At 30.5% G+C, this 24,947-nt stretch overlaps 1 protein-coding gene across 17 annotated transcripts in view; it reads left to right on the top strand.

Moving 5' to 3' along the window:
- The window catches only part of LOC663587 (zinc finger protein 768), a 107,211-nt gene that overhangs the window by 21,326 nt on the left and 60,938 nt on the right, over positions 1–24,947 (top strand). For 8 of the 17 annotated variants that reach the window (XM_015980883.2, XM_015980890.2, XM_015980885.2 and 5 more), the window contains 2 exons: positions 19,454–20,356; positions 22,893–23,024. In XM_015980883.2, the coding sequence (XP_015836369.1) occupies positions 19,862–20,356; positions 22,893–23,024 (627 nt within the window). In that variant the 5' untranslated portion in view covers positions 19,454–19,861. Of the gene's footprint in view, positions 1–8,989; positions 9,207–9,265; positions 9,427–12,894; positions 13,101–16,288; positions 16,508–19,453; positions 20,357–22,892; positions 23,025–24,947 lie in introns of those variants that run through there. The other 9 variants (XM_015980880.2, XM_015980882.2, XM_064358324.1 and 6 more) reach the window with 9 other exon arrangements.

The raw sequence follows: 24,947 nt of genomic DNA, 5'->3' as shown, positions 1-24,947 counted from the left end.
ACGAAAATTTTAATGGTACTGGATTTTTTGTGTTAGTTCCAATAGTTTCACCGTAATCGCCATTTGAATTATCTATTTTTTAACGCTTCAAAGTTTACATAATTTTATAAATTTCAATGGTATCGAACTTTTAGCACCAGTTCTAATAATTTAGCCGTAATCAGCGTTTGGATTATATAACTTCTTACGCCTTAAAACTTGCATATCGGGCTTTTGCTTTACTACAAATACTAAAAATGCATTAAAACACACTTAAATTTATATTGAATTGTCAAATCCTATAACTCGTAAATTATAAATGTAAGAACAAACGATTTCTTCAAGCGAATTTTTACATTAATTTTACTCTTTTTTGAAATTTTTAAAATGATTTTACAATTATTAAGTAAGATATTCGAGGGGTACATTTTTCCGCTCTCGCCTGTACCCATTTTGGGCCATTTACAGAATTTTTCGCGCCAGTCTGTGCCAGAAAAGTGTTTCATTGTTTCATTGAGCGTCTTTTGTTCTCCAACGCCGCCCCTTTATGTCCATATGCGGCCACCTAATCAACTTTGCAATTAATTATGTCGTCGAGTGTACACCGAAAAAATCCCCATCACTCACAATATGTGCAAGTGAACGAACTCGCTTTAAAATTTATAAATACCGCCAATATAAAGATAGATCCTTATATTTTGCAGTGTAAACTAAACTAAAAAGTTCTAAAAGAAACGAAAGAGTGTACCAGCTAGAAAATAAAACAAGTATAAAATGCATTGACCTACCCTACACAGATTCAGTTAAGTATGGGAGGCTGTGTGCATGTATACATATAAGTCAGTGGCGTCCCCTTATTTAAATTTTCATCCAAAAAAAACCGCCCATTTTTGTGTTTTTTTCTAAATGAGCCGACCTTTAACCACGCCCTTGGCCCAGCAGGGCCCACTTGATTTTTTCCTCGCCAAAAACTGGCCACTTTCTCGGGGAGAAAAAAAACTGGGGGCGTTTTACGCGTCTTGAAGGTGTAAAGTTAGTAGGGGAGGTCGGGGTAAGGTGGGCCCAAGGGTCGCAAGGCGGTTTTGGGGCCTCGTGGGGGTGGTGGTGTCGCAGTCGCCGCCACTGCGCGCTCCGTGCGTGGGACAGAGACAGACGCATATCTTTAGTTCGTTGACCTGCCGTTTCTTTCTACAGTACTTTATTTGCATGTCTTTTTTTCTCTCTTATTGCGTTCTTTTACAGCCTACTTTAACAGAAATAACTCAGCTTAGGCTAGGTTATGGTTGTTGTGAAAAAATCGCGGCGACTTTTAATTATGGAAGAGGGCGTTGCAGTCACAAACTTTATAAAAAAAAATCCACCAAGCAATAAAGTGGCTATTAATCTAAGTCATCTCTCTCTCTAAACGCGGAACAAAACGAATATAAAGAAGAGCGAAACATACGCTATTTGAACTCGAGACCTTTAAACTCCGAGTGTCAAACTACTTTTTAGGTTGGCGGAAAAATGGACACTCGGTAACGGATGACAGAACAGTGATTTTTGCACGATTTTTAATTATCTCAAATATGTAATTTCTATTATGATTTATAAGTCTATCGAACTACCGTTACAAGTTATTTATTATTGAAAATTGTTGCTCATTATCGGGGAAAAGAAACGGTTTGCCATTGATGGAAACCTTGTGGTGATTTTGTGTGGACTTTTCCACTTTTTTTCACATTTTAGAACGAGTTTATTTTGCAACTGCGTTAGGACGAGATATCGTATTATTTGTGTGTGCGCTCACCCATGTTTAACTAACCTATTTTTCTTATTACAAGATTTTACTAAATTCAAGATGCATCGAACAAATGGAGAAATATCCGGTTTTAATGAAGTTGTAATGATTTCCGATTAAATCACCGCAGAAATCTTACTTCATTTTATTGTCGCGATCGCTCATCAAGCAAAAATAACACTTTAAAAAATAAATAAGGTTAGTAATGTAATGGAAATACAGTACAACCTCATCGCAATGAATTGTACTAAAAAAATATATCAATAAAAATAATTACAGTACAGTTATTTTTTTTTCACCTAAATTACTCATAATATAAATGAATTATGTTTATCAACTTTCATATAATCGATAAAAATTAAATATCGCAAAGTTTAGATATTTATTTTATTCAAGTCTCAGTTTTTTGTCTTTTAATAAAAAAGGAAATTATTTGTGAATCATTTTATACAATACTCGAAAAAGCAAAAAACTTGATTTAATTTAAAAAAAAATGTTTTAAAAGTGTACAGTCTTTTATAAAAAGAATGTACCCACATGGTTGTCAATTTGTGATAACTTAATGCTCTTTACAATAAAGATATAAAAAATAAGTTAAGTTAGAAGTAAGTGTCACATTTTTTATGACAAAATTAATTAAATCTATAAATTAATCAATAAATTAGTAACTTTTAAATCTTTTTTGAAATTTTAAATAAAATAATAGCACCGAAAAAACGTAATAATTTCATAGTAATAGTTACAATGTAATAAAAAAATCGGAATCACTTTACACACATTTTCTACACATGTCAAAATATGTACACTTTCTTATAAAAAGAATGTACCCCCGTAGTGGTCAATAAGTTAGAAGAAATATTATTATGACCTAAAGCAAATCAAAAATAAGGTGTGGATTTTTAAATAATTTCAAATTTGCAATCAATAAAAATTAGATATAGCTAACTGAAACAAAGCCAATGGCAGTAGATATGTAATTTATTCAAGTCTCGTTTTTTTTCTTAAATTATTTGTGAATCACTTTGCACAATAATGCTTAAAAAAAGCGAAAAAAAAAATAGATTCAATTTTTAGGAAATGTATAAAAAGTGCACAGTCTTTTATAAAAAGAATGTAGTCATTTGTATGAGACAAACGTGACTTTATGTATAATATTTTCTACACCACTGGATTTGGACAATTGCCCCAAACGTTTTTTATTGTACGTCATATGCAGCTTTTGTACAGTTTCTGGCAAAAGTAGTGTTACTAGACCAGCTAGCGCGATACATTAAACTTTAGTGGCCTAATTATTTACTTTTATGCAATTTTTAATCGATTTTCTTATCCGAAGCTTTTAGCCGTTGCAAAATCAATTTTTAAATAGGTCAGAGTGATAAGGTCTTGCCGTGTCGTTACACACTTGATATTTTTCGATGCTATCGCCAACTTAGCAATTTTTCTCTTTTTGTACAGTAAACAGTCGCATATTTTCCCGCTTCTAATAAATTACCATTCACTTCAATCATTTCGAGCACCTTTTTACGTCACGTTACGCCACTGGAAACAAATTATAATCGTAATAATTACACAAATTATGTCAGAAAATTTTACATAAAATCGTTTCACATTCTAAATAAAATATACAGGGTGATGCGTTTTCAATTTTTATTGCGTCGCATCGTCGCATTTTTCCTCGTTATTTGTGAATTTTTATCTCGCTTCGCAACTGATGGATAAAAATGGCTTTTTCGTCCTATCACTCGTTATCATCGCACTTATCTGCTTAGCCTTGATCTCGTCTGCTGTCTCGCTCGCACCAATGGGAGAGACAGTGTCGGGCGCCATTTTTTCAAACACTGTCTGTCTTTGTCACTAGAGATTTCGGTGTCCTAGGTCAGACATGATAACAGTGTGTTTGGTGGAATCGAGACTTTTCATTGGTCGAATTTATTGAAACAAATATTGTGACAGGGATTTTAAAAATTTCCTCCTGCGTGATTAAACCATGTTTTTACGCCAGGAGTCGGATTTAAAAATTTGAAGGCTTATCGCAGTCGGCGGTCTTATCACTGTCTACGACGCGAAAAAATCACACATGATGAAAAAATTAGGCGCAGATTCGGTTTTATCCAAACCATTTTCAGCTTAAATACTAGTTTTAAGTTTGCAACTAGTGATTTTTTAACGAATTTTTGATGTTATCATGTAGTTGAAAAGTGAGAAGATAAATGGTATCCATGCATTATTTTACAACTACAGATCTTATAGCACTTTTCCCAATCGTAGTGTTACATTAAAAAAATAAATAAAATACTTGTCGTAAGACTATTGTGAAAAATTCAGTCTTGAAAAATTCCAAAAATGTGATACTTTGAGCTGACCTGACTTAAATTTATTTATTTTTTTATTACTTTATTTCCGATCTATTGAGGACTGGGGGGTACATTCTTTTAATAAAACACTGTACTCTTTTATAAAATTATTACTTAAATTTTTTTTTACGTATTTAAAAAAAAGTTACAGAGGAACATAAATAAAAACTCTTATTATTTAATAATTGTATGTACATATTTAGAATTAAAAAATGTGAATTACGTATTACTTAACTTTTGCTTATCATAATGTTATAATAAAATTTTTTGTTTTTTTCGATATTTTTAGACATTTTTGTGTAAAGTGACTTGCAATTTTTTTAGACAATATTTCAAAAATTTGTGAAAATTACAAACACCAAAACAATTAATAGAATCCAGTGGCGTAGAAATAAAAAATACAAAAATTATAAAGTTTAGCAAAAATCTCGGAAAACGGTTAGTTTTCAAAAAAATTTTGCTTTGTAACTCATATAAAATATTTAAGATGAGAAAGGGAAACGACTGCAGAAGCCCTTTTTTGTTCGTATTTTTTTTTTAATTATGACAATTTAAATTTTAACCACTTTTCTTAATTTGGACAATTTTTTTTGTTTTTTTTATCGCAGGAACCAATTAATTAACCCAAAAATATGCTTTTTTACGTAAAATTATTCAAGGATTTTAATTCTATAATCAATTTTGGTATTGGATTAACAATTTCTAAAATGTAGATCAAATTACTCTGGATTTGTTTTTTTTTTAATCAAAGTGTTTTGGAGAAAGCCTTCCAATAATACTTTTTAATTTTTTCAAAAGCTTTCGAGATACTATCGGCAAAAATTCAACATTTCTTTGCAATTCTCTAACAAATCAAACCTTGAAATTATAATTATTTAAAGGTAAATGAACTTCTAAATTAAACCGAAAATATACTTTTCTTATGCAAAGATATCCAAGGATTCCGATTCTTTAGTTAGTTTTGGTCTTGGATTGTTAATTTCAAAGATAAAAAAAATGTTTTAATTTTTTAAAATTAAAGTGGTGTTTTTACAAAGTTTTCAAGTTAAAATTTTCAAGGTCACACACGCAAATCAAACCAAAATAAGCTTTTTTACGTAAAAGTGTCCAAGTATTCTAATTCTCTGTTCAAAAGTTTTTGAGATATCGGAAAAATTCCGAATTTTTTGCAACTCCCCTTAAAATTTTATTTTTTAAAACAGAATAAACTTCTAACTTAAACCAAAAATATACCTTCTTTATGCAAAAATATTTACGAATCCGATTCTGTAGTCAGTTTTGAGCTTTAATCGACAATGCTCAAGACATAGATAAAAAAAATAATTTTTCAAAATTAAGGTGGTGTTTTTAAAAAGTTTTCAAGTCATAATTTTCAAGGTCACACCAAAACAAGCCGTTTTTTAAGTCAAATTGTTCAAAAGATTCTCATTTAGTAGGTAATTAATTTTAATTTCCAAGATCGTCAAATCGTCAAAGTTAAATTTTTTGTCTTAAAAAACCATCAAGTTGAACCAAAAATAGACTCTTCAAGGATTCTGATTGTGCAATCACTTGTGACCTCTGACCAACAATTTTCAAGATATCCGCCAAAAGCCCTCAATTTTTTTCAAAAAATGTCAACTGAGCGAATTATTATTAAATTATTAATTTATTCAAGGTTTTAGAAACGCTAAATCGAGTCTAAATTAAACTTTCTTTGTGTTAAAAGAATTTTTAAAAAATTGTCCGATGATTCATGGCTGGCAAGATGGTGCCTTATCAGTATCGTCCCGGTGGGCCGTCCTTCCCTCCTCTCCCCATTTTTCTCACGAAATCGTCGCACAAACAAATCTCTTCTCGCGTCCGTCCCGTTCCCCGCATGCAAATTAAAATAAAGTTAAAAGATAACTTTTACTTTACAACTATGACCTAGATAAGAACAATATTTTCAACCGCTGCATGCGGCGAGCGAACAAAACAGCGACGAAATAATGATCTCTCTCTTGTAAATTTGCCGCAACACTCCGTCAGCGAATCGAAGAAAAATGGCCGTGATGGTGAAGCTGGCACCAAAATAGACGAATTAGACGCTAGAACGCGGGCCGGTTGGGTTTTTTATTAGACGTAATGGGCGGCGATTAGACGACTTTGTTATGGGACAAAGTTCGGATTTTTTCGACAGCGCGATGGCGAACCGTGCACGAAAATAACGCATGGGACCAACGATGGTATGCAGATGCTCCATCGGCATCTTGCAGAAATTTTATTCGCGAATTTTATTGCGGTATTTATAACTCTCATTACGCGGGTTTATGACATTAAAACCTTATTTCATTCAAATGGCAATTACCATTTTTCTCTTAATTTCTATTTTATTGTAAGATTATTGGGATAACACAGTTAGCTCAAGAGATTTGTGGACGGAATGCCAAATAAATAAACAGTTAAATCATATAAGTAACTCTTGCTTTACATGCACCGTTTTTTAGCTAAATTAATTTAAAAAAAGTTTGCAACAAGTAGCTGATGATTAATTTCATAATAAAAGCCTTGTGTCAAAAGTCTGCTTTTTCTTATGTAAAATAGGCTAAAAATTCCAAATCTGCAATTTATTATTTTGTTTGTAAACCACTCAGTCTTGGACACTTATTCAAAATTTATTGTTACGCCACTGGATTACAAAAATTCGTCAAACATTTATATTTTATCTTGTAAACTGATCTAAGTTCTAATTATGTTATTGGAATATTTATAAATTTTTGTAAATCCATTAGAAACCAAACATCGTAAGGAAAGTATATTTTTGGTTTAATTCAAAAGTTTCGTCTGCTCAAAAAATTATTTGCCGGCTACTTGATTATTATTTAGCGTGTTGTAAACATTTTTGCCGATATATCTAAAACTTTTGACCGCACGTCAAAGTCAAAGAATCAAAATCCTTGGACAATTTTACTTAAGAATAGTTTTATTTTGGTTTCATTTGACAATTTCCGTGCCTATGAAAAATTTTTATTGGAAAAAAATTGATTTATTTAAAACACTTCAATTTGGAAAATATCTAAAGTATTTTAATCTGCGTTTTGGAAACTGTGGATCTGAGACTAAAACTGACTAAAAAATCGAAACCTTTGAATATTTTTGCATAAAACAGTATATTTTTGGGACAATTTATTAGTTTCTGGCGATTAAAAAAATTAAAATTAAAATTAAAAGACATGATTATTTAGAAAAAAATTTTACTTAAACAAGTATTATTCTGGATTCACTTCACAATTTTCATGTCAAAAAAATTATGATTAGAAGATTTTATTCAAAACGTTTTTATTTAAAAAAATCTAAAGTATTTTAATTTTCGTCTGAGAAACTAACAATCCGAGACCAAAACTGATTAAAAAATCAAACTCCTTGTATGTTTTTGCATAAAGAAAGTGTATTTTTGAAGAAATTTATTAGTTTTTGGCGATATAAAAAATTATAAGTTACAGACTTCAGTTTTTAAAAATTTGTAAAAAAAAATTTTTGACGATATTTTGAAATCTGATGACAGAGTGATAATTTTTGGACAAGTTTACTTAAAGAAAGTCTTATTTTGGTTTAATTTCACAGTTTTTGTAGCCTTGAAAAATATTATTTGAAGACAATCTTAGTAATCAGATGAAACACTTTATTATTTTTTAAAAATCTTAAATCTAGAAATTATTAACAGAATCGAAATTCTTTAATGTTTTTACATAAAAAAAGCATTTTTTTAGTTAAATTTACGAATTTCTCCGGTTTTAAAAAATTATAATTCGTTTTAATTTGTTAGCGATCTTTTATAAAAAATGCTGAGGAATTTTTGCCGATATCTTTAAAAGTTTTGGCCGTACCTCAGATCTAATCACAGAATCAGAATCTTTGAACAATTTTACGTAAAAAAAACTCATTTCGGTTTCGTGATAATAAATAAAAAGATTGTAAAACTTCATTAGAAATACTTTGATTAAAAAAATTATTGTACTTATCTAGTATTTTGATCTACATTTTTACAGTATTAATGCGAGAACAAAGCTGATTACAGAATCGAAAACTTTGAATATTTTTGCATTTTTGGCAGTTTATGCGACTTTTAAAAAATACAATTCAAACGCTTTGAAAATTTGCAAATTCGTAAAAATTCCTGTCCATAACTCGTAAACTATTGGCCGTAGATAAAATCTAAATACAGAATCGGAATTCTTAAGCGGTTTTGGTTCATTTTATAATATTTTCCGTGCTTCTAAAAATTATTTTTGAACAAAAAAAATTTTTTTGTAAAATATTTCAAACAAAACTGTTATTAATTGTGATGAGAAAATTCTCTCTAGTGTGCGAGATGATGAAAGCTTCCTTCGATTAGGGAATTTTTCAAAAATGTTGTTATGAATCATTGTGATATTGCGCCACAAATAATTGGTAAAAATCAAGTGATAACTGTGTAGTACTCGTAATCAATGAAAATATTTTTCTGCGCCGTGATTATTTATAAATTGCAAGTAAATAATAAATATTTTGTAAAACGTCGAATTTCCGAATCCAAGGTCAAAAATTGTAAACCGGGTGGCTAGATCAGACAAATGCCCATCGTCTCCGCGTTACGTAACCCTCGCATGCTTAATAATCGAGCATGAATTTCGCATACTTGCCGTAATCTCTCAATTAATCTCGATAAAGTTTTAATTTATTTGGATTAAATTACGTTACGTCACCGGTGCAAGCAGGCTGCGTTCGTTCGCAAAAGGCGGCATTTTTTCCCCATTGTCGAAAGTAAAATCCCGTGTAAAAAGCCCGAGCGGCGACTATTCGCTGCATCCGTCCTTATCCAATGCAAAATGCACAGTGTTCTAAAACTTATGCAATTTCGAATCCCCCCCACCTTCGCCGCCTTCATTTCTATATGCAGCTTTCTTACTACATACTAAGATGTTCAACTCTGTTTCAAACTCCAAATAGACACCTTCGAGTTTGAAAATGAATTATCAAGCCACCCTGTCGCGAAACAATCGCTAATCGCGCGTCTTCCGGGCCCCGGAGTGCACAGGTGATCCGATTTTTGTGAGGTTCAAGTGGCATAATGTGGCTCAAAGTGACCGATGGTTTGTGCACTTAATCTTACCCTTTGCATGTTGTGCGAAAAAATCGATACGCGCGCCATTGGCGCACTTTTTTAACCGAACAATCCAGCCAGCGCCGGAATAAAAATGGCTTCCACAAATATTAGAATTTTAACCGATAAAAATAGATTTGTTTGTACAGCCATTTTGATTTTTATCGCCGGCCGAAAAAAATTACACACAGTCGGTTCAAATTTCGGTGGTAAGTCACTTAAGATTTTTCGCTTCTCTTCAAATAAACGATTTGCGGCCGTAAAGCGGCCGTAAATCTCCAATTAATTGCATTTTAAACACACACACACGCATATACACAGAGGCGGCTAAACTCTCAATTTTTTTCCCACCGAAAAACTAACCTAGACAATAAAGCCTGCTTGATTGTTTGTTTGGATAAATGGTTATTTGATTGGCTGGATGCTCTTATTAAGCTAATTAACGGTAACAGTAAACTGTCAACGAGCGAATCCATAAAACGTGCAACTTTTGATATAATTTATACATAATTATGGCCAATAAAAGAAAAGCAAGTTCTACCACAGGAGAGGAATTTCTGTTTCCCACACTCGCCGTATTTATTTTACCTAGTTTTGTCAACAGGAAAGTTGTTCCAGATTGTGGAAAAAGCGCAAGATTTTAGGCCTAACTTAACGAGGAAATGACAATTAAATAATTAGAAATAAACAAACTTGACTCGCAATTAAACTTAACAAGACGAGACTTAGAAGTAATTAGAATTAATTAGATTTAAGCACGTTCATAACAATTCATTGTTTACCTACTAAGTTATTTTGGTTAATGTGATAACTTTTTTTCGAAAATTTTGCCAAAATCATGACCTACTGCCTGTCAAATTATCAAATAAAGCCGAGCTAAGAATGTGTTAAAAAAAGAGTATAGACTTTATTTTGCATTCTTTTTTTGTTAGAACAGTTTTCACCTAAATTTTCTTAATTTCGATGAACGGAAAATTACTAGTCTATATAGGTTCTACTTTTTTTTACGATACAAACCATTAAAATTTGATTGTTTTGAGCTCTTTTAAACTTATTTGCACAAAGAATTGGCTTAATATTTTGACACAATATCTAGACAAAAAAATAACGTAGATCTAATGTCATTACAGCGTTTAAGAACTTCTCAAAAAATAAATTGGAAGAATACTTAGAGCGAATAAATTACCTCCTTATACCCTCAGAGAATAATTCTAGTATTTAGTGAATTTTATTCATTTTTAATTTCTTTTTCTATCAAACAAATTTTTGGACTTTGGACGTTTATTTTAATTATTAAATATTTTTTTAATTCATTTCTCTATGAATTTCTCACACTTTACGACTTTTTTATATTAAAATAATCTAGGGTACAATCATCGACAAAATTAACGCCACAGCGCGCTCTTTTTTTACCTTAATAAATGTTTAAACAAAATTAAACTATTTCTAGACACAGTTTTATTAAAAAAAAACTACAATGTACTTACATTTTTAAACATTTTTTTCTAGAATTATTGCTAAATATGTTTTATGCGCTGTTATAAACAATATAGAAAATGTCTTTTTTATTTTTTAATTTATAAAAAAATAATTTGATTAAACTTGGGCTTAGTTAGGCTTTAAACTTTACAATTTTTTTTGTATTTTTCTGTTTAATTAAATTACAAGTTTCCACAATGTAAAATATTTTTTAAATAAATTTGACATAACGCAAGTCTTATAGCTGTAATAATATTTTTTCTTCCGAACTTTTCCATAAAAAAATTCTTACGAAATACTTGACCTAAATTTTTAAAATTTTTTTTCGTAAAAGTATTTATAAACAATGTTTTTTCCACTTTATTTTTTCACTGAATATTATTAGTTTAGATGTAAAACGAAAATCATTGTAAGTCCCCATTTTCAACATTTTTTACTAAATTTGTCTTTAATGTACAGTCGCTCCCAAAAGTAGTGTCATCTATAACACAAATACTAATTCATAAATTTTCATCATTAAGTAAAACCGGTTTCAAACATTTAAATATTTTCGGCTTAATTCAAATAAGCACAAAAAACTATTAGTACTGGATTAGAGTACAGTTATTGCCAAAGTTAATGTCATACGTAGCGTAAATAAAATTACAAAAAGTATTACAAGGAACGGTGTTTTTCGTCATTTTTAGAAAATAAGTATAAAAATGGCTAGTTTTTGAACTTCCAACGTTTATTTTTTACAAATTCATTAAATATAGTAGAGTACGTAACTACTTACAATTATTATCCAAAATATTTATGATCCCCTTTTGATTAATTTTTTTAATAATTTTCTTAATAGTACAAGTCAAGTCATCACGTTTTCATCTGTTTTTTTTATATTGAAATAATTAAGGGTACAGTTATTGACAAAGCTAATGTCACAGGACGCCATCTTTTACCTTAATAATTGTTTTAAACAAAAGTAAACAGGCTCTAAACACAGTTTCATTATGAAAAAAAATTACTACTCACTCACATCCTACAATAATTATTGCTTAGCTATTCCTCACACTTTATAATATTTTTTGTATTTTTCTGTTTTTTTTTTAATTTATCGGTTTCTACAATATAAACATTTTTTAAAGACAAATCAAACTACAACATTATTGCTATTAATGATGTTTTTCCTTCCTAATTACAATTTTTTATAATAAAATTAAACTTTTCTAGACAACTTTTTCTATAAAAAACCTTACTACTAGACGAACTTTTTTTTTCATAAAAGTATTTATAGTCAATGTTTTTACTACTTTATTTCCTTACCAAATTTTATTAGTTTGTGTAAACCGAAAGTTACGACCAGTCTCACTTTACAACATTTTTTTACTAAATTTATCGTCAATGTACAGTCATTGCCAAAATTAGTGTCACTTATAGCGCAATAATTACTATTTCTTATTTTTTTAATAAAGTAAAATCGGTGCCAAACACTTACATTTTTTTTAATTCCTATAAAACACAAAAATTATTAGAACTATAGTATATAAGGTACAGTCACCGCCAAAGTTAATGTCGCATAAATAAAAAGACAAAAATTATTACGAATGGTGTTTTTAATATAACTTTGAAATAATTTAAACTCGCAGATGCTCACTTTTGTCAGTGAGGGTATATAATAAAAATGTTAATATTTAGATAGAGTCACGCAATATCGGTGTAAATACCAATAAATCGCTCAAAATTTCGATTTTTATGCCCTAATGCTGTGCATGTTCTTACATGTGTTCCCACTTTTTCCGCTGTCAACTGTCAATGTAATAAACGCATTTAATTTATCATTGCCAACTGGCGCAATAATTTTCCTTTTTTTCCAATTAGCTTGCAATTAATGCGCTTATCAAGTGAAGTTTTGAGTCCCGAAAGCCTCCTTCTAAATTTAAAATTTTATAGCAGCGTCGACATTGGCCAAAGTGTATTTTTTCGCGTCTCCCCCTCCCGTTTATTTTGAGCCTTGCAACAAAAATAAAAATCAGTGCAGCCAACCTAATCAATAGTAATAAATTCGCGCGATTTCCGGAATAAATTACCGTCCCTTATTAATTCGTAACTGTTCTTGTTCGTGTGAAAATGTCCACTTTTGCGTGCATGTTCACACGCCCGAAAAAAACCCGCCATCTTGTTTATACTAGAAACTTAAAAAGTGATTTAGAGGTCAGGAGCGATTTTTATTGGTTTGTATTTATCATATCGATAGATAACGAGTCCGGTCTAAGTTCACACTGCCGGAAAAATCAACATTTTTCGGTGTGTTTGCTGTGAGGTCGGTTGTGCCCTTAGCCAGTGTCCCACGCCCCCCAGGTACGGCCCTGTCTCATTATCACCAACGCGCCATTTTATCAGGCGCAAGCCGGAACGCAATGTCTAGGTCAGGGAAAGTGATTTTTTTGCGATGCGACGACGCTCGAGATAAGGACGCCGATGCCATCTAGCGGACGCGTCGCGACGCCAACAAAAAATCAACACGCGAGAGCGAGAAGACCGGAAACAACACGTTTCCGCACGATTTTTCTAATGTTTCTCCACGACCTCTTATATTTACTCCGTGTAAATAAAACAATTAGCGCACTTTAACAATCGAGGCGGCCTTGGTGCGGATTTTTCGGACATTAGAAATTTTATTTTAAGGACTTTATTAATTTATTTCGTTCAATAATAAGTTACACTTCGACACAGTCTTTTTTACATGAATTATTAGTCGAGTACAGTCAACGACAAAAATAATGTCACATATGAAACAATATAAATAAATCGTGACTAATTCTTTTGTTTTTAGTTTCAAAAACTCGATAAATTTATGTGAACCTAAATTCACTTCTAAGATATCATAGTTGGCTGAGGCAAAGCCGAGACTAGTAGTTGCCTCACAATATATAATTTTAATAATAATAATAATAATAAATCTCAGAAGGCGAAGTCTAGCTAATGATAAGCTCTACTTAATTTTTTTAGGAAAAAAATACTATAAAACACATGTAAAAAAAGTATATTTAAAAAAAGCAAAAAAAACAAAAAATAATACAGCAAAAAAACAATTACAAAAATTAGGAATTAGGGATTTATTAATTATATATAAATTGTATATATATCATAGTATTTTTTTCTAATTTGTGTAATAAAATCGTTAATATCAAAGCATTCTCGATTTTTATTAATTTAATTAATTTACTTGATGAAGACTAATACTTTAGTACGTAATTTTATTCTCATTTTTAATAAGTAATTAATTAATTTTTGAAAACTTCACTTATTTTGCATGTAATTCGGTATAAGTATAGCGTATATGTAATTTGGGTGATGATTATAAATTAATTTATTTTAATTTAGTTAAATTTAAATTTAAGTCTAGCATCCATTGTCTAAGAAAAACACGAAATTTGGGTTAATTGAAGTGAATTAATTTAATTTAGTTTATATTATGTTAGTTAGTAGTTCCTTTGAATTAATTATGTCTTCATTATTTAATTTTTACTAATTTATTTTAATAAAAAAAACTACGTGATATACTGTTTTGGTAAACTTGCAGAAAAAAACACATTAAAGAACAATAAGAAATAATAAGAGAAAATACAAAGATATGTAAAAGAAAAAGTTCCTACTAATAACAGATAATGGAAAAAGTAGAAAAAAATAGAAATGAAAACAAAATAGGAAAAGAAAAATCACTAATGCTAGAGATAGTTTAACTTGATTTGTTTTTAGATAAGTTTTTAACAAAGATATTGTGTAAATTAAAAAAAATATTATAATTAATTTAGGTAAAGAAACATATTATTATGATTTATTATAATTAATTAATTTATCACTACCTACAGTCTTATGACCATTTTTAATTCAGGAAACCTAAAATTAAATTTAATTGAAGTTAATTTACCTAATTTAGTACACAAATTGTAGCTTGTAATTAATTATTTAAAATTATTTTCACTTTTAAAAAATAGTCAGTAAGTGCATGTACGTATAATTAATTAATTAAGAATTAAGTAGTATAGATAGTATAGCACATTTTTCTAATTTAGATTAATTTGTGTAAGAAAATCGTTAATAACAAAGTAGGCATTTAATGCCTTCATTAATTTGATTCAATTTACTTGAATTAAATTGAAGAAACAAAATTATGTTTAATCAAAATTAATTTAATTAATTTACGTGATTGAGGCTAGAAGTTTAGTAATTTTGTCCTCAAATTTAATAATAGATAATTAATTAATTATTTAATAGTTCAATTATTTTATATGTAACTCGGCATAGCAGCAGAGATGTAGGTAATTAATTTGTGTTTTAATTATAAAATAATTTATTTTAAATTAGCTAAATTTAAATTTAAGAGAACCATTCGTAGTCATAGGAAAACTCGAAATTTAGGACATTTGAAGTGAATTACTTCAAACGTTACTTTGCAATTACTTCGTTATTAATTATTAATTTCCAATTAAAAATTGTTTTTAATCCTTAATATAACTTTATTAATTAATTAACTGAATTTGCCCCGACATCTAATTTGATAAAAAATTCCTCGTTTTCTTACGTAAAAAAATTCATAATTAAATTAATTCACCCTGAACTGTCTTAATTGGGGTAGGGATACGTGGGACAAGAAAACAGAAACGACTTTGTAGATTTTATTCAGACACTTTTTGCCACATAATAAAGAAAATTGTAATTACAATTAATTATTTTAGCTAGCAGTCGTGTGATGTCTGCGCCATTTTTATGTTTATTAAAGTGTAACGCACTGGAAGTCCACTTAATTATGTTAATTTAAGCTAATTATCATCGTTTTTTTGCGGAGCGTAATAATATTTTTTTCTATAACTCTAATGTTTTCGCCATTTTTATGTTCATCTGCGTTAATTATGTTAATTTAAGCTAATTAGAAAGAAAAATCCCTTTTTTTCCCGGAGCGCATAAATATTTTTTTCTGCAAACAGATGCTCCCATTACATAATAGTGACCTTACCCACGAATTATGCAAATGAATTCTGTCTGTAATGCGAGTTAGTGAATTTTTCTGAAATATTCTTCGCCCTTTTTGCGCACCCTCGTGTGGGCCGAGCGCGAAAAAAATCGCCCCCGTAGTGGTGCGTCTTAAAAATGTGGAGGGGGTGCGTGGTGAAAAAAGGCGATGTTGGTCCTCGCAGACGTCGTCCACGACTGCCGTTCCATCCCTTAGATCGCCGCTGCCTCCCCTCCCCGGTGGTGGGGATGCGTTTGAAAAAATAAGGAGCGCTTTTTTTCGAGGGGCGAGATGGTGGAGGGGCGACTCCGTCGGATGACTCCTTAAACTTGCCAAGGGGTGCGCCTGCGCCGCCTAAGATACAATTCTAAGGTTCTTCCATCTCGCTCCTGTTCGTTTTTCTTGCATATATTTATTCCACTTGCCACCCTTGCTCGCGCCTTCGCTCTCGCTCCCACGCGTCGGCCTTGCCTATGTCCGTCTCGCTCGTTCCTTGTCCGTATTTGTGCCCCGTCTCAGTCGGGAGCGCACATCTTGGATATGGCCGTCTCGCTCTTTGAGATTCTACCCTTATTTTCTTAGTTTGAAGGCGTCGTTTTCAGACGCTGGTCGTCTTTTCGCGACGCCGTTCATTTTCTTAGTTATCTACTGACTTTCTTATCGTTTGGACGCGTCGGGACGCTCGCGACTCAACTTCGTGGCACAAGTTTCGAATTTTTTTTTTACTTGATAGTGAGATCAAGCCGGCGTTGATTCGAGTGCCATTTTTTCTGTGCTGCTACGGTGGTTACCTGATTTAGTGCAATATTTTTATAACTGTAAGTAAATTTTTTCGATTTTTTTTTTTTGAGAAAATTGAAAGCGACGGCAAACGCAACAAGTCAACACTGAAAATTTTTCTTATCACCGGCCTTGACCGCGCAATGAAAACAACTCGGATTAACTTAAAATATGTTAGGTTTTAATGATTGGCAAGAATTAATCTAGTTCCGGACTTATTTTTAAGACGCGCATTAAATTCGCAAAAACAACACTATATACAAGGTGGACGATTTAAAGTTGTTGCTTTCTCACAGGAATTATTTCGTTACCACTTTACCTGTCGGCACTGTTTGTTTGACTCACGTTTCCGGTTCTACCAGATGTACCATCATTTTTTACCAACACACTGTGTACATTCAGGATTATTTCGGACGCAAAAAATATACACAAGTATTTTAATTATTCATTTCCGGGCAAATCAAGTCGCCTTCGTGTCAAAATTGCCACTTTGAAGCGAGATTTTAATTTCTAAATTTGTACAAGTGTTGCGCAAAAATCGTAGTTAAATTAATCATTTTTTATTTTGGCCACATTTTTTCAGTAATTTTACACTGAAACTAAAATTATTTTTTGGTGTTAAAACATATTTAATTCATTATTTCACTGAAATCGGGATTATTTTTTGCCGCCGATTCGTGTAATATTTCGTAAATCTAACGCTCAGAAAATTGTTACAGATTATTTTAACCGAAATTTTGGACACACTACCGTTTTTTTTTAGTTAACTTTTATTAAAATTTAGCATATACCAGGTGTTTTATTTAACTATATGTTGCAAAAATCAGCAAAAAACCTTCTAAAGCTAGTACGCGGTTAAGTTTCAAACCATTTCAATTAATATTTAGTTAAATAATTTAACAAAAAACTAATAAGTGGTAACGTAATTATTATCCGAAAAATTGAAAAACCAGATTTTTAATGAATGTGTAACTGAATAACTTGTAACTAATTTTTTGAGCAAGAAACTAAATGCTAAACTAAACTCACCGGCAAATTATTTGCTTATAAATATAAAAAAAATATAACGTGTGGTCAACGCTTTCTGGATCAAATGTTTAAATTAATGTTTATACACAGTGAATGATAAAAAATTGTAAAAATAAAGCCCGTTATGACCAAAAATTCTGTTCAATTTATTTAGTCAAAAGGAGCAATAAAACAATCGTTATTTAGCAAAAATTTATTGATTTTTTAATCTAGTGCTCACGCATTATATACACAGTGAATGGCAAAAAATTGCAATTGTTGCTTCAATTTTGACCCGAAACTTGAATTTACTTCAATTAAATTGTGTTCGAATTAATTTTTACTGAAAAAATTAAACAGATAAATAAATTAAAATACGATTATTTATTGACAATAAAAATTAGAATAAATTAATAAATTATATGCTCATTGATCGACTAAGAATAAAAGTAACTGCCCTCGGCTCCGCCTCGGGCTGCAATAATTTATATTTTTACAGTTATTTAGTGATGTATTTAACGGTTTGTTATTAATCGACATAATAATTGCATCTACAGGGTGTTTAAACAATTTTAATCGTACGCATTTGCACGGAATATACGGTAAAAATTGTAATAATTTGTATAGAAAAAAGTAGATAACAAATAATAATCGAATGGAAGGTGATTTATTGATTATTAAAATTAAAATAAATCAGTAAATCAGTTAGAATAAGAATCCGAGACGCAGTCGAGGGCTGTAAGTATTATACTAATTGATATTTTAGTTACTTTGTGATTTCCTTGTAACGAATTTTTTGTTTTTTCGCAAATATATTTTTTAACAGCTGCACTCTTATACCGACTCAGCGATATATAGAATTACCTAAAATTATTCTCAATTATACAGGGTGTTTCAGAGGCGTAATAAATAAAAAATAATAGCCTAAACATAACATGAATATTACTATAACTAACTGAAAACTTCTCTTTTGAGTTATACAGGGTGTTAGGAAATTTTTTTTCCAACACGAGTTGGAAATCCTTGTCATTTAAAAAAAATGCATACTTTCTTCAAATTTTTTTGTTAACCCACCTATTGAGAGCCACTGTGTGGTTTATGGTAATTTATTAGCAGTTAATTTTTTCTTAAAAAAATGGGCATAGAGGCTTATGGACGATTATAGAATTTTTAAATAATGTTATAGTTCTGCCATATTTTTTTAATTTTTTTTTTATAAAATTTAATAATATAACACAAATTGCAATAGAAGAATTACAGAGTGAACCAAAAAATTAATTTACCTCTCTTTTTTCTCAATTATTAAAATTTACGCTGTTTTTTATCATTCTAGTTCAGCGATTCTCAAAATTTGTCACTGTAATTTTGTAAAAATCGTTTTACCATTTCTTCAAATTTTTGCTAAACCATTCTCTACACTTCTAAATGTCAATATTTTTCACAAAACAATTCCTTGTCTATTATATACAAAAAGAAAGCCGTCCTATTTAAAAATTTTCTTTGTAAATCAACTTATAAGAAACATCTTTTGTTTGAAAAATGATTGAAAAAAAAACATAAAATTGCATTTGGGAGTTTTTTTCTGAAATATGCTAAATACCTACTCACTTGAGAATAATTCTAGGTGAAGAAAAAGTACAGTCACGATCAAAAAGAATGACACCCCTACCAACTCATATCAAAAAAATGTGGGTGCGGTTTTAGGGGTGTCATTCTTTTTGATCGTGACTGTAGGTAACTATACATTTTAATAAAAAAACAATTTTCTAAGACACCCCAGCTATACATAATAACAATTAGTACAATGTGATATTAAAATAATTACGATAAATTAATCAAATAAGTTGTTACAGAATTTTATTTTAAACGTTTTTTGCTAATGGAGACATATACAGGGTGTTTGCACGACCGCATGCATAGCTAATTGTATTTTTTTCCTGCATACAGAGTGTTTATTTGACTTTGTCCGTTTCCAGATTGGAATTGAGTAAAGCGATCGGTACCAATCCGGACTCGTATTTCGTCATCGTCTCCGAACCCCTTTACCACGACGCCAATAACCCAGCCATCGCGCTCGCCACACCGTCAACCGGCCACCACATCCACCCCTAGTCCCATCGTCGGTACTAGAGCAAAATTAGTGCCGTTCGAGCGTTGGCTGCGCCTTCTTCTTCCGTCAAATAAAGTCGTCGTCCCTCACGGGCCGTATTCTCGCCTTTTCCCGCCCCGCCGTCAACATTTTCAACACGGAGGACCAAAATCTAATCAACAATCTCAAGGTCGAACATGAAAACCTCGTAGCGAAGTGGCTGCAGAACTCATTCAAGGCCCAGGAGAACGCCGCACTGGACCTCCGGTCGACGCCGCTGTCGCTGCAGATACCGATGGCCGAGGTCAACAACAGGCCCGTCTTCAAGATGAACAACGACTTCTGGAACCAGGCCCGCGGCCCGCCCCAGAGCATGGCCCAGAACTTGTCCAACTCGAACCAGAACTCGCCGGTGCCGGGCTCCACCAACTCCATCCCGGCCCACTCGCCATCGCAGCAGAGCAACAGCAGCCAAAACCACGTCATACAACAACAACCACAAAACCAACAACAACCCCAACAACAACAACAACAACAAAACTCGGTACAGCAACAAAACAACGGCCAACAACAACAGCAGCAACAACAGCAACCGAATCAACAACAGCAACAGCAACAGCAACAGCAGCAACTGGGCAGTCCCAACTCGCAGGTGGCGCAGGCCCATGCCCATGCCCTGGCCCAGGTCCAGGCCCAACAGCAGTTGGTGCACATGTCACAACAGCACCAACTCAACGCTGGGCAAAATTCGCCGGACAAAATGGCCGAAAAGTTGGTCAATGATTTGCAGGTAGGTGTTGTCCGATTTTTTGCATGACGTTTCGGACGGTTTACACGAAAATCGACAAATAATGAGAGTTTTAGAGGAGGCGGGACGGACGAAGGACACTTGATTAGAGAGAGAAAAATTGCGATTGGTTGGTGCGACTAATGGGTGGCGACCAAAAACTGACCACTATCATATTTACTTGCACATTTATTGTAATTGCAATTAAAATATTTTCGGAAAAATACGTAAATAATTAAATTACAGCCAAGTGGTAATTAACTTATTCATTTGTTGTGTTAATATTTAAATGAGCAAATATAAAAAACAATCGACTGTGAGTTAACAATTATTCAAATTTTATAAAGCAGCGAGTGACACTTTTATTATTCCCATTAGTTAGACGAATTACAATTTAATTATTATGTAAAAAATTAAAACAGTTCAATTGTCACTTCTAATCAATTAATTTTTTTAATTTTTTTTTATTAATTAATTCAAAGAAACAATAAAATCGTTGACAGGGGAACTAAATTGACACTAAATTAATTTACTAAGAAATTAATCAATTTAAACATTCCAATTACGCAAAACTAAATAATTTGCATGTTTTCTTGAGCAAAATCAGCTAAGCCTTGGAATGAAGTTAGAAGTATTTAATAATTATTTTTGATTAACTTGCATATTTTATTACGAATTGGACGCAACTTTCGTGTTAAACAGTAGAAACGAACGTTTAATTAATTTAATTAAATTTTAATACAGGGTTAGTCTGCCGAAAGTACCTAAAAAACTAACAAAAACTTAAAGTAATAGTAGCTCCGAATTCAACATTTGCCTTTAAATAATCAATATTTTTGCCTATTTATGTGATTTTTTTTAGAATTTTTCTACTGTTTCTTATAATTAAGATGAATTAATAAGTAGTATATGAAAATGTTAATTATACGAAATTAATTTATGATTTCTAGTAAAAAATTGCTAGTCTTAAAAGTACGTTTTTGAAATTCTTATCAACTTTCAAGTAACGCTGGTTCTCTGATAATACAAGAAATAATAATTAATTAATTAATTGTAATTTTTAATAGAATCATCTTGTATATTAACTGGTGACTTTAAAGTCAATTTAAAAGAGAATAACTGTAAAGGTTTAATTCATTATTAATTAAAAAAATTAATTAGCTATGATTATAAAAAAATATTAAAATTGTAAGCTATACCAATCTAATTAAATTAATCAAAGAATTAAGATTAATTCTTCAATTTGGAACCGTTATTTTAAATAATTTGTAGTTTTATGAAAATAAATTGTCGAAATTTTTCAGAATTTTTTTACCCTTCCTTACAATTAAAAATTAATAATTAATTAAAATTATGAAAATACATATTACTTATTAATTATTCGAAATTTTATAATTTTCTGTTTTATTCTAAAAAAAATTGAACAAAACGTTGTAAAAACTTCTACTATTACCAAAATTACGTTACTTAATTTTTTAATTTTCACTTAATTAATTATTTATTAAACTTAACGACAATTTTTTAGTCACAAGATAACATTTAAGCATTGTTTTGTCTCAGACGCGTCAAGAAAAAACAATAATTTTTACAACTATTTATCAGTAATTAATTAATTCCTTAATTAATTAAGAGAAACTGTTGACATATTCTGAAAAAATGCACAGGAATAGAGAAAAATAAACCGTATTTAACAACAAATGTCGAATTTTGTGCGATTATAAGTTTTGAGTAAAAGTGTACTTTTAATAGCCTCACCCTGTATAATAACTTTTTTTTAATTATTTCAGATTAAAATGATACGATTGAGTTGTAATTAATTTAATAATTATTAATTAAATTAATTTAATTATTTGAATCTAAGAAGAATTCTACAAAATTCATTTTAAATGATAACTAAAATCTGAAAAATTATGTTATTATAGCTTTCTTGCCAAGCCCTGTTGATTCTTATTCTAAACGATGTGCTGACATTAGACAAATAAACAGTTGAATTGCGAATCGAATTATAATTAGTTACGTTAAATTCAATGTGTTTTTATTGCAAAAAGGAGAAAATAAAACCGCGGGCCAAACTTGCCGATTGTTTTGACCACATTTTGAAAAAACTATTGAAAAACACCAAAAATGTGCAAGTAATTTTTCATCCAGTGGATTTTCCCTCTCGATCGGAAAAGTGGCCACGTGTCCTTTTTTTCGTCCCGTCGATCGGAAAGCATTTATTAGCCGTATTGCGAGACGAGCAGCGACTTTAATTACATACGCACTCTTTAAAAAAAATCCCCAACATATGTCGGCAACATATGCTCAACATTTTAGTACGCATTGTCTTCGATCGGAAGGGTTATAATTTAAGTAACACGGCAATTATCCGTTCGGGCGCCAAAAAGGGCCAGCTAGCGCCCTCTTCTCGGCGACGTCGCGAGCTTTTTATCGGGGCGTCGCGACGCCGGTTCGCTTCTTAACTAGAAAAAGACGTGTGGCTGTTGTGTTTGTCCTTCTCTGGTTCTCTGTTCGAATTGTACTAATGTATACTAAACAGTTGCTTTCCCAACTAACGCTGCCGGACTTTAACCAACTGCAGAGGAATTCGACTTCTTCGGCCATCTCCGAAAGGACGCTTGAAGAATGTTGGACCACACTGCAGCGAGTGAGTTGGATTCTATTCAACCGTGTAGAGTATTCTTCCAGTACAAAAAAAAAAAAATTCGGAAAAAAATTATTTTTTTTTGGTCATTTTTCAGTTCGAGTTTTCTTCCTGTCATGTCACGAAAACACACGGAACGGTTAATTGTTTTCCCAGCGTTTTGCGTTTTTTCGCGCGCTGTTGGCAAGCTTTCGGTTGCGATTATGCAAAACAAACAATTCACTCTGTTCAAATATTTGATTGTTGCGACACTCGATTGGGTTTTTCTTGCGCTGGCAAGTTTGTCTTGACCTACGGATGACCCACTGGAAAAATCTCACACAAAACTGCAAAAATATTGCAAGCAATTCTGTACAATTATTTAAAACGAATCCAAATTAGGGTTAATTCTACAAAATTCTACAAATTAATTAATTTTAAAATTGGGACCATTTTAGTTAATTGATTAAATAATTAATTAAATTATGTTGATTTTATTTCAGTTTGTCTGAGTTTAAGAATACAATTAAATTGAATTAGTGTTAACTTAACTAATTTTCTTTAATTGAAACGAAAATTAGCAATAATTAAATAGTATTCTGCTACGATTTGCATACGTTAATTTATGACCAAATTACAATTAATTAAATTAGTTAAATTAAATTGTGGTAAGTTTAAAAAAAATAACTTCATAAATCAATATATATCAAAAAAATATATATTCTTTTAATTAATTATCTTTAATTTAGTCCAAAATTACGTAAACTAATGACTAAATTACAATTAATTATTAATATTAATTAACAATTAATTCATTATTTAAACAGATAAAAATCTTCATGTAGTTTTTATTTCATTTTTTGAATTCATTAAATCAATTAAATTAAATTACTATTACACTTTCTGTACAAAATAAACTAAATAACAAAAAAAAACACAAAAAAATATTCCCATTTAATTAATTATCTTTAATTGAATCGAAAATTAGCTACAATTTGCATAAGTTAACTTATAATCAAATTACAATTAATTTAATTAAATTATTGCAACAAAGGATAATTAATTTGTATGAATTTAAGTGAATTTTAGATTAAATCAAATTAAATTATTAGGAGTATACAAATCAAAACGGATTTAATTTTATGTTAGGTGAGGTAATAATATCTAATAAAAAATTATACCCCTTAATTAATTATTTTTAATTTTTAATTTTCACGACATTAATCATTTACTTTAATTAATTTATAACTAAATTACTAATAATTAAGTTCAATTATTGGAACAAAAAGGAAATAAATTGTATGAATTTAAGAGAACTCAGATCACTTTAAATTAAATTAAAGTGACAAATTAGGAATATAAAAATATAGAACGGATTTAATTTTAATTCAAGTCGAAAGCAAACCCAAGTTAAAAAAATACCTATTTCAATAAAGTTGCTAGAATTTTTAATTACACAATTATAATTAAAAAATTAAAACGAAAAATAATTATTAGCTAATTAATTAAATTGAATTAAATTGCAGAAACGCAAAGATTAATCATTTCTGTGGCTCTACATTATATATAATATTTTTAAGTAAAACAATTAAAATAGTATTCCGAGGCGAAGCCGAGGGCTGTAATTACGTATAATTAATTATACTTACTATAGGTTTTCAAATTTTAAAATCAATAAAAATAAAAATAAAAATACTCATTTTTATTGAGTGTTTGAGTAAAAGTAATAAATATTATGCACAATTAGTCATTTGTTGAAGCTCGAAAGTATACTATAACAATTTTGAAGCCAAAAATTATTTAATTACTGGTAAAAATTAATTACAAAAAATCATACAACTTCTTGGACTTTGGTAAATCAAGAGGTTATAAATAAACTTTAATAACTTTCCAACGATAAACTTCAATTTTCTTTAGGTTAAAAGAGCACATCTACAACATTATTAAAAAATTATTAAAAAAATTCAGTGA

Source organism: Tribolium castaneum, chromosome 8 (assembly GCF_031307605.1).
Source record: "Tribolium castaneum strain GA2 chromosome 8, icTriCast1.1, whole genome shotgun sequence".
Lineage (NCBI taxonomy): Eukaryota > Metazoa > Arthropoda > Insecta > Coleoptera > Tenebrionidae > Tribolium > Tribolium castaneum.
This window is presented reverse-complemented; position numbering and strand designations above follow the sequence as displayed.